This window comes from Pseudonaja textilis, chromosome 4 (genome assembly GCF_049901715.1).
Source record: "Pseudonaja textilis isolate UNSWEBS1 chromosome 4, rPseTex1.2, whole genome shotgun sequence".
Classification (NCBI taxonomy): domain Eukaryota; kingdom Metazoa; phylum Chordata; class Lepidosauria; order Squamata; family Elapidae; genus Pseudonaja; species Pseudonaja textilis.
Genome location: NC_141993.1, coordinates 35,784,216 through 35,795,836, shown reverse-complemented (window position 1 = coordinate 35,795,836; position 11,621 = coordinate 35,784,216). Strand labels below are relative to the sequence as shown.

The window sequence follows — 11,621 nt, the reverse complement described above, 5'->3', positions numbered from 1 at the left end:
CCTTCCTTGAAAACATTTTGTTTCTCATTGAAGAAGCTTCTTCAGTTCTAATTGACTAGTACGGAATGAAACATTTTAATCCTTCCATTTTTTTTCCATTTTCAAAGAAAAATGGTCACAAAGAATATAAATTCATCTATTTTCAAGGGGAAAAAAAGGAAAATTCAGTTACTTTTCGAAAAAACACTTTTGGGACACATTAACAGAATATTGCAAGCCTGAAAGTACAATTCTCCCACTGTCTTCTTTATAGTCTGAGAACCAGGGAAGAGGGGTAATCGGTTGTTAGCCTCTTGTTCTACCACTATGGAATTACAGGCCATGCTGTCTCTCACCTGATTGTTCTCTAAGCAGCATCTCTTCACTCCATATCCAAGATCTTTGCCACATATTATTACAACTTCTGACACAGTCCACATACATCAGAAAAGCTCCATGCATTTACGGGTTGCATAGAATCTCTAACACAATGGTGGGATTCAAAGATTTTTACTACCGGTTCTGTGGGCGTGGCTTGGTGGTCGTGGCAGGGAAAGGATACTGTAAAATCTCCAGTCAGAGGTGGGATTTGCCCGTTCTCCAAACTACTCAAAATTTCCACTACCGGTTCTCCAGAACTGGTCAGAACTTGCTGAATATCACCTCTGCTCTAACATTATATTATATGTCACAGGATATCTAACTGTAGATGGTACCCACAATTCTAAATTTTGAAATATTGAAGAAGGATCTGCACCAAAAACAAATTTAGTGCTCAATATACAGTAAGGTGGCCAAATACAGAATAAACATGGTCCTTGTCTTTCTCTATTCATATAGAAAAGAAAATTTCACAGCGGGTATCACAGATTATACCTTAAAGTAGAGGTGGTATTCAGCAGGTTCTGACCAGGTCTGGAGAACCGGTAGTAGAAATGTTCATAGTTTGGAGAACCAGCAAATACCACCTCTGACTGGCCCCGCCCCTATCTATTCTCTGCCTCCCGAGTCTCAGCTGATCAGTTGGGTCCTCTTTTGTTGCCCTGTACAGGAGAACGGAGCTGGAAAGTAGGTTAGTTGGCTGGGGAGGGAATGGGATTTTGCAATAAACCTCCCCAAGGAGTGGGGAAAGAAGGAGACTTTGCAGTATCCTTCCCATGCCACGCCCACCAAGCCATGCCCACAGAACTGGTAGTAAAAAAATTTGAATCCCACCACTGCCTTAAGGGCAGCAGTCTATTCTATTTTGCTTCCATCTAACCCAATATACAGTATATCTCCCACCCCACCAGTGGTGGGATTCAAATTTTTTTACTAGCAGTTCTGTGAGAGTGGCTTGGTGGGTGTGGCAGGGGAAGAATACTGTAAAATCTCCAGTCAGAGGGGGTATTTGCCGGTTCTCCAGACTACTCAAAATTTCTGCTACTGGTTCTCCAGAACTGGTCAGAACCTGATGAATACCACCTCTGCTCCCCATTAAATCATAATCCCATGATTCTTTCATGTTATATTTTTTTCCCCTGAATCTTATGCTTGAACAATGCAGAAGCTCTGAGATTTGCCTCCACATCTGAAATGGAAAGAATTATTCCCAGAATAAATTATCTTTGTTTAATCAGGATTTCCAGATTGTCAAATTGTATACGGTTAGAGTTATTAGAGTAGTCATTGGCTTTCACTTTACACTTTGCATCTTAAAAATCAACAGCAGTTTTCCTTCAGTTCATTTACAAACCCGGATGGCCTGTATGTTTGAAGTAGAAGCTATTATTAACCTTGACACGGTGTTACCTTATTTTGTTTTGAACGTAGGGCAGGAACTGAAAGGTTTTAAAATGCAGCATTAACATCACCTGTAATTACAGCTTAAAGTCTACCAAGGTCTTCCAATTAGGTTTTGAAAGGTACAAATAAAAATAGCCTGGTTAAAAATCCTTGGAAGGAGTCAACTGCACAATAATTGATTGCATGCTCATTTTTAGAAGACTGACCTTTCCTTCCAGTTGTCTAATATGAAGATTTGCTTTCAGTGCTTTAGCTGTCATCTCTCCTTGTTTATTCCATTAGGGGAGGAGAAAAAGAAAAACCTTTTCTCTGCCTAGCATGGAATATCACTGTTGATCTCATTAGGTGTCTTCAAATAATTGCAGGTTTTAAGCTAGCTGGAAACATCAACCTTCACAAAGAATTAAGCATGCCATAAAAAGGACCAGGAGAGAGGAAAGAGAGTGGGCGTATGATAATTGCATGCCTCGAACTAAAAGCAAGCAAAAGGAAACAGAACAGTGGATGATATTGAAAGAAGAATAGAATAGAATAGAATAGAATAGAATAGAATAGAATAGAATAGAATAGAATAGAATAGAATAGAATAGAATCAGAAACAAATTTGGCCAACAGGAAAATAAAGATAATAATTTATTTAGAATGCCAATGGCTAGAGAGTAACAAAGGACAAATAGATGACTTCAAATTACACAAGAACAATCATTTCACCTTGTCAGGTGCCACTGTAGATGCTACACCAGTGAATGAACAGGAAAGCACTGCAGTAACCTAGGAGAAGTTTACACAAATTTTCAAGGGAGGAATTCTATGACAGCTAACCCAAAACCCTTCCAATTTTACTACATTCCTTTTATTCTACCCTTTTTATTTACTCATATACATAAACACAGGCACACACACACAGGCATATGCATATACATATACTGTACTTCTAAATACATACACTCCATGTATATGAAAACTCTCTTCTATCACTTATTGAGAATCAACTCTCAAAAATGCTATTTTTGATAACAAGATTAAAAAGGGTCTCTGGACTGTTTCATTTTACAATACTCATAGATCCCTATACCTTCTTAACATTGCAGAAAAATAAATGACAAAAGGAAGAGCAATCATCAATTTTTGCTAAATGTTAGCTCCTGAGTCCCATATAACAAGGTCAGTGATGAAGGATTCTGGAAATTGTGACTGGGCAACCTTCTACTTTATGACTTTTAATATTTAGTGTACATGATGTTTTGTCCTTATGTATATGCATGCATTCATACATGAGTATGCATACACAGAGAAAGGGCACATTTAATATTCTTCATGCTGCACACAAGTAGGTTGGTATTTCTGCAAGCTGCCTGTTCCAGAACTCCAGTTGGTATGGAATTCATTTCATCATTTCAGTGATGATGGTGCATTTAGATTCATTGCATATATGTGGTCAATAGGTGTACAAAAACTGATACAATGATCCAATATCCCAACCACGCATACATTTGTTAGCCATATGAAGAGATTACCAGGAAGAAAACAAAGCAGTATGACTCACAAAAGGAGCAGGAAAAAGACAGGGGCACTCCTGAACAAAGTAAGGTAAGGAATATAAAGTAGATAAAGTTTTTTTTTTTAAGTGAAAGTTATTAGTTAATTCCTGAGGGGAAAAACAGTCAGGCTGCACTAATGAATAGTAGAGAAATGTGCTTCTTTTTAGTTAAGGTCCAAAGCACTTCTGAATCAATTCTGACGTGGGCATTGCCCAACCAAATAATCATTTCTGACACTGGCTTTGCCCTGGCATGGAGAAGCATCGTTCTCTGAGTTTCCCTGCTCCTGGGAGTGGAACTCTTATAATAGGAGCCTCCAATCCCAAACTCACACAGAGGATCGAAGAGAATAAAGTGCTAGACAATGTTGAAGCCATTGAAAGATCAAGCAGGATCAAGAATATTAAACTAATAAGCTACAAGAAGTCAGCTAACAGATTGGCTCAAGTGATCTTTTCTGCAGTACTCATCCTCATGCCAGAATGGACAGGTATTTGGATTTACAACTCTCTAATAATCCCCCACTTACCTTCAAATGACCTTGGGGTGCATTTCTTTGCTCCACTTTAATACCACACTTTTTCATGATTTGCCTTCTGAAGTCTCCCTGTCCATTCAGCCTAGAGAAGCTTGGTTTATTACAGGCTTCCCATGGCAGCTCATTGGCTACTTTACTGAAGATATCATGAACATAATAAGCCAAACTGTCATGTATCCTTGTACGTTATATACATCCCTTCCCTAAAAATAAATACATTGTCTAAGAATATCATGATCAGCACATTACCTTCACAAGCACTTTAGCAATAACATTTAGCATTGTATCTTGCCCCAGGTTTGCAATCAATATAAATCCATTTATATCAACATATTCTTGCATTTATTGTGTTACATAGTAGTTTGATTCTATTCCGATGAAAAATTTTAAATGATAAAGAATATATTGCTTGTTTTCCCATTTTTAAACTGCCCATCTCCTTCAGAGAGGAGCTCTTTCCTTTTACTTTGGTAAAATTTATGCCCAGTTAATATATTTATTGAAATCTCATGATATTGAACAGAATACAAAGGGGACTAGCAAAATGGTATATATAGAAAACCAATGAAATGGAGTAAATCTAAAAAGTGAATATTGAAACTTAGATTTATGAGGCTGCTTTTGTTGAATTTCTGCTTAAGCACCATGAAACAATACACTCAAGCTTTGGCTTTAAATGACAGACTTCCAAGGGGATTGCTATAATTAATAACTCAGATCTAAAATGTTTAATAATCCAGTATTAAGCATATGGTGTCATTGTATTTTCAATACTATTTTCAGATATCATTAATAATATCTCTCTTCTTTCTGTGAAAGAATGCTTCTGCAGGCCACAATAAATATGAATAAACAGATGTACTGAGAATCTAACATATGGAAATGTATATATTGTTAAAATTAATGACCAAAATGTCACTAATTATTTCAATAATAGCAATGATTAGTAACATCAAGGACATACTAATATGCAATTTATTTCTCCCCATTGGTGTTTGTGTTTGTTATTTTCCATGCCATATTTTATTTTTTCTTGAATTCTTTGCTTGTTTGGTGGTAGAGGTTTATTTTTCCCCAGTGGAAGAATAGAATAAGTAACATCTATATGTATTTGATGTTCAATCATTTTGTCTTCTAAGAAAATGGTTCTCATATTATAATCAGTAGTTTTGTCTCTGATTTTATTCGATGAAAAAAGAAATCCCTAAAATTTATTTTAGAAAGAGGCTTTAAAAAAAACTTTTTAAAAGTATCCATTCAATATTTTAGGAAGTTGCTAATTCTTTTCAGTCTGCTAATTTTTGATGTTGTTAATTCTTTTTAGTTATATTGTGCATTGATGAGCATTTTCTCAGTGGGCAGATATGTTTCTGTTTAAAATTTTCAAATGTGCTAATGATACCAATATGGTAAATGTAAGCAAGAAAACTTAAGGGTTGTTTTGTTGTGGATACAAAATATTGTAAAATCCATTTGGCTGCTCAATATTAAAATATGCACACATATGCACACACAGAGACACTTGTACATATACAGCTAACAATTTATGGCAAATTGATGGAGAAGTCAAAACAATAACAAACTTTTTCTTCCTAAACTCAAAAATTCACTGACACTGGAGAAAATTGTTGAAGATTCCTAGGATTAGGTGGGCAGGGTAAAAAATTGAATACTAGGTGAAATAAAACCAGATTTCTTATTGGAATATAAAATATTTTATACATATAATAATTGGGAAATGATGTAATGCTTGGAAAATGGAAGGCAATAAAAGAGAGAGGCTGGCAGGAGACAGGATGCTGAAATTTCTAGTGAAATTAGATCCACTAGTCCACAAAGAGCAAGAAATGATTGAACAAATGAACAAAACAAAATGGTTTGATTTCACTTCATGAGATATAAATAATTTTGTTTTCAATGTGGTTTAATGTTCAGTATCTTGTTTAGGCCAAAAGACAAGCTATACTATAATGTGATTTCTACTGAAAAAAGACAGCTGTGCCTTTTTAAATCTCAATCATATTTTAAAGTAGTTATCCTCAAAACACTACTTCAGCAATACTTCTTTTCTATGTTAGTCTACATTTCCAGGTATTTAAGATACTTATATAAGAACTGAACTTAATAACCTCGGTCACACAATTTTATTCAAAAGAGCCACACAAGGGATATTGTTACTGCTAACTATAAAGTTTCATTTATAATGCTAAATATGTGTAATTTGAAGGAATTATCACTACTTTCGTCAGATTTCACTTTGGGGTCCACGTGTATTTGAATAAGTATATTCCTTAAAAGAAATTTTGTTGTTTCTCATTAAATCTGTGTAAACAATGTTGACACTGAAATATATAGTCTCATACAATATATTACAAACATTGATACTTAAAGAAATAATTTTAAAAATGAACATAATGTACTCATTTATTTCACATCTAAGAATTTGTATGATGGTTAGCAGTATATTGAAGTATTTAATGCAACATAGCAACCTAAATAGACCATAACATCTGCAATAATAATCACATCTGAAGGTTTGTAAATTTCTTGTCTTCTTTTCATTTATTGGTAATGTTAACTCTTTTATCTTATCCAGACAACTAATTGCAAACCAGGGATTAATATACAGAGCCCAAAAGATATAAGAAAATATAGGTGACTCATCTTTAGAATATGTCAATACATTGCATTTTATTCCTAGTTGATGGGATGGGATAATAATATGTTGACTGGACTTAAGTAAAGGTGACATTCTTATCTCCACACACTATTTTTAGAGAAAATTGAAAACATCACACGAATTCTTCAGTAAAGGGAAGTTGAGCAGAAAGATAAAACAATAGACTTTCAGGTTGATATAAGGGCAATGGGATCTTCTACTACTGTTTTGCATCTTTTGGCTGTCATAAGTAATGGGGGGAGGAGGGGGCAATGTCTGGGAAGAGAGCTGGAGGTGTTACATTCTTGTGTTGTGTAAATGAGGAGAGGGGGGAGTATAAATTCCTGCTTAGGTTTCTATTTCTCGCTTAGCTTTCTTTTCTCTGCGCAGCTGCAAATCTTTATCAAAATATGCCAAGGTCAACGGACAGAGGCCTCATCACCACCTGAAGATGTCCACATGATCATATTCACAACTTTTAATTGGAAGAATCATTTGAACTATGGGGGGTGGAGACAATTCCATCACTTTGTATATGTGATCTGTGTGCCTAATTTCTCAGATTCAGAAATCTACTGATGCTACCACTTCATTTTCAGTAAAAGATATCTTCTCTCTAATCTAAAGAGTCTAAGTATTTCTTTTTTGAATTTTGAATGGAGCACCACCTGACACTCAGTTGTTTTGACTTACAGAGGTAAGATCAGTGGAGATTAGTGAAATTAGGAAAGTAAGTATATTTTGCAGCTTATATACATTTCCACAGTGCATAGCCAACTCCTTAAGCAAGAAGGTTGATAAATTCATTAGATGAGCTGATAAAGACATTGATCCATTAAATCAGTACACCTCATGATAAAATATGATAAACACCTGATAAAGGAGTCAGGGGAATGAGTAGAAATGATTTAAGCAGTCTATACAAAAATCTAAGTTCACATACCACACTAAATAAATGCCTTCCGAACAAGGCAGCAATCCACTAGTAACAAATTCTGACAAATGATAGTGAATTTAGGTGATAAAGCCTGCCTGAATGAGAACAAGTCTTTGGACATTTAGAATTCTTGACTCACATCTGCATGGTTGCACGATTGCATTAAGCATAATGGATTCACTGCCTTCAGGCACAGCTTTATTGTTTAGAATCTCTTTTGACACGTTAAAGGAAAACAAAGCAATTTAATTCTACATTCTAACCTTTTGCAAAGATATTTGAATACAAGAAATTATTTGATGCCAAGAATGTTTGTTTACAATGATTCAGCCAGGGATTTTTTTTTACTATTTTAAATATTTTGAATGGGTATATTTTAAGTAGTTTCCTATGTAGAAATTCCATAAAGAAGACACTGTATGTGAAAGTATTCAATCTATGCATATCTGTCTTATCTCTCTGTCCATCTGTTATCTATCTGTCTTTATAGGGCTCATATAAACTGTGGTAATGTGCTAGTTCATTTTTCAGGAAAGAATCACACTTTGATGTTGGAGTTCTCAAATGATAACCATCTCATTTAATCCAGCCAACTTCAGTCCACTGCTAGCTATATTGAAAACATGAATGTGATAGGTTCCTTGTCAGAGTAGAAAGAGGTCATTTCTTTTTCCAACAGTTATACATACCACACAAAAGTGTCACTATTGTTTTAACGGAGCACCTAGAAAAAAAGACTTTGGTTCAATAACTGAGATCTTCAATTAAAAAGATAAGAAAATGGTAGATGATGAGAAAGTCCCCAGCCTAAAATCCTGGAAAACTACTACTAGTAACAAACTGAGCACAACAAAATATTAAATGATAGAAATGCTAGCACATCTGAGCAGTATTTTTTCCTTACATAGAATGGCTACCACATACTGGTATTTGCAAACAGTATTTACAAAATGGCTGCTGTATTGGATTTAGCCAATTACAAAAGTTTCATTTATTGAAAAACAAAATGGGTAATTACAGCTCAAAAAACTAACTAGGAAATACACAGTGATTGCTATTCACTGCTTTACTTAAATCAACTGTAATAATTCAGAGCATTTAGTGTACTATCATAAGCAGATTAGTAAAGTAATAGAGCTAATTGAAGTTATAAATCAACAATGTTGCACGTCCACTATCAATATCCTACTTGCAGTGATTTCATATTTTTGTGATTGAATGTAAATTGGATGTAATTTTAATCTTCATCAGAATATAACAAGTTAGACAAACATTGCATAATAGTTTTTGTTTAAAATCATAATAAGCCAATTATCCATTAATTTATCAGTCTGGATTGCTTTCCGGCTTTTGGTGATATATATATTTTCCATTTGGATTAAAGATACTATATATATATATACCTTTTAGTTTATAGTATCTTTCTAGAGGACAGCGTCTTAATTCCAATAATTTCACAAGAATTTACAAATGTAAACAATGAACGGTGCATTCAAAAATATTCTTCAAGATACAATTCTTAACAGTAATTTGAATAAAAAAGGGCATATTAAAAATATTTACCCATATAAATATAATATTTATATATTCTACTACAAGAGCGGGTTTCAGTTTAAAGGTAGAGTTTTGATAGCATTATTTGTTACATTGCAGAAAGCAGTCTATATTGCTGGCGTCTCTGCCTTGCTCGTTGTCTGAGCCGTCGAAGTGAGAGGCTCATTGGCTGCTTTCCAAATTTCTCCATTATCTCTTTTATTCGGGCCAAGTTGGTTTTGCTGATTGTGAAATCACATTGGGTTGCACCTATGTCATATCCTACGGCACAATTTTTCATAGACGTGGTGTAGCCCTCGGCTTTTACGCTGACCACATATTCTCCTGGATTTAGAAGCCGCCAATAATCTCCATTGTTTGCTGATGAGAAATCAAAGAAGAATAGAATATTGAAATACATTTGCCTTCAGTACTATCTTGTTTTTTTAAAAAAATATCTAAAGGCTTAAAGGTAAAATGTAAAAGTTCCTCTCGCACATATGGGCTAGTTGTTTCTGGCTCCAGGTGAAATCAAAGGGCCACCTTTGTAATGGATATGAGCGGTGCTCATCTCTGTTACAAAGTCAAAAAGCCAGCACTGTCTGAAGACATCTCCATGGTCATGTGGCCGGCATGATGAAATGCTGAAAGCGCATGGAACACTGTTACCTTCCCACCGAGATGGTCCCTATTTTTCTACTTGTATTTTTACATGCTTTCAAACTGCTAGGTTGGCAGAAGCTGGGACAAGTAATGGGACGTCACTCTGTTACGTGGTGCTAGGGATTCAAACCACTGAATTGCCGACCTTTCTGATCAATTGGCTCAGCATCTTAGCCACTGAGCCACCACATCCCCTTATCGAAAGGCTTACTTTTGCTTAAATATTTGATGATCGCTCTAGGATTGCTATTAAGAATTGGTATAGGAATTAATTATTTCTCAGGCTGGGTTGCTTTTAATCCTGGAAATATTTCAGCAACCTTTTAGTGTGCAGCTCAATCATATATATTGAGGTAACTTTATTAAACTATATGTTTCATATTTTCCTTTCTGCAACAAGTGGGAATATATGAGAGGCTTTTAGAAATTATTTTTTACACACAAGGATCAGTGTACATGCCTTGAATGCCTTTATAATAATCCATCTATCTGACAATGTGAAGTGCTGAGGCATCGGTCTCCATGTTGCAATATGATGATTTTTTTTCCTTCTGTTTCTTCTTGCTAAGCTAGTCTGAGCCTAGATTGAGCTAAACTATAAATAATTAAATTCCTAGTGTTAAAACTGTTTTCTACCTTTTATTACCAAGGATATTTCAATTTCAGTTATAAGAAGTCAATATCTAGATAGTTAGGCAGACTTACTGATTATTTTTAAAAAGGATGACAGTAAAAAATTATGTTTCTAGAACAGTTGCCCCCCACCCCATTTTAGGCACCAGGGACCAGTTCCATGGAGAGAGGTTTTCCCATGGATTAGTGGGGGCGTAGTTTCACATGCTGGCTGTATCCCACAGATGGGGGTTCTCTTGCTTGAGCAGCCCAGTTTCTGGCATGTTGCAGCCCAATGCTGGTCCACAGACCAGGGGTTGGGGTCCCCGGTCTAGAAAAATACTAAAGCAATCACCTGCACAGTGAACAAAATGACACATGCTGCATATTTGTCTGGGTCATTTTTGTCTGTTTTTCATGAAGGAAAGGGAAGATAAGACACCATGTGAAATAAAAATCAACTCAGGTTATAGTCAGGAGTGTAGGACAACTCGCCATGGCTGATTCACTCTGCCCAACTCCCCCCATCTATCTCACTACAGTCAACTCACTTCCCTCACATCACCATCATCTCCTTTTAACAATTCCATAATCCCTTGCGGGGTGGAGTCTGAATGCAGCTGAGTGTTTATTGGCCAGATGCTCTTCCTATCACCAATGCAGAGTTATATTCAGCAGATATATTTTCAATGTGTCCAGAAAGAGAAATATCTGCTTCTACCTAAGATCAAACTCACAGCTCCTGATTGTGAGGTGAGAGCTCCCTCTCTAGGCTACCACACCACTCTCCATCCAACTCACCATGGGACTGTCAGCTTCCAAGAATCCTTCTTCTGCTTATCTTTCCAGCTGCCATAAAAATGGGGTGAGGGGAGAATAATTGGACTTTGTGCGGGGAAGAGTGATGGAGGTTTGAGTTGATGAAATGTAAAGTTTGGGATGTTTCTTAACTGTGCTTACTTACTCACTGCGCAGATGTAGCCCCTTACCTGCCTAAGCCAAGGTCAACCATTTTGGCATACCAGATGTCTGAAATACCACCTGAAGATGCCCCACATGACATTATACACATCTCAGATTGGGTGGCCAGTTTTAACTATTGGGTGTGGGAACTTGGGGTAACTTTCTATATGCGATTTTAATGCCTATTGCTTCAGATCTTGTATTATTCTGGTGCTACCATATCAATTCTCAGTAAAAGTCCTTTTCTCTAAAACAGTGGAGTCTAAGGTTTTGGATTTTAAATGGAGCCTCCCCTGACAGGGACAATTAAATGCAGGATAATTCAAGAGAGGAACATGTGAATTGCATTGGGACTTGTCTTGCTTTAGATCTGAATCTTATCCAGTTAGAAGTCGTCGAGGGGTGACCCAG

At 36.0% G+C, this 11,621-nt stretch overlaps 1 protein-coding gene across 2 annotated transcripts in view; it reads right to left on the bottom strand.

The window, feature by feature from the left end:
* Positions 1-6,378: 6,378 nt before the first annotated feature.
* Positions 6,379-11,621, bottom strand: part of CPXM2 (carboxypeptidase X, M14 family member 2) — a 96,631-nt gene continuing 91,388 nt past the window's right edge. The window contains exons 14-15 of one of the 2 annotated variants that reach the window (XM_026704930.2): positions 7,176-9,353; positions 6,379-6,719 (exon numbers count right to left, since the gene is read on the bottom strand). In XM_026704930.2, the coding sequence (XP_026560715.1) occupies positions 9,082-9,353 (272 nt within the window). In that variant the 3' untranslated portion in view covers positions 6,379-6,719; positions 7,176-9,081. Of the gene's footprint in view, positions 6,720-7,175; positions 9,354-11,048; positions 11,097-11,621 lie in introns of those variants that run through there. The other variant, XM_087932565.1, reaches the window with a different exon arrangement.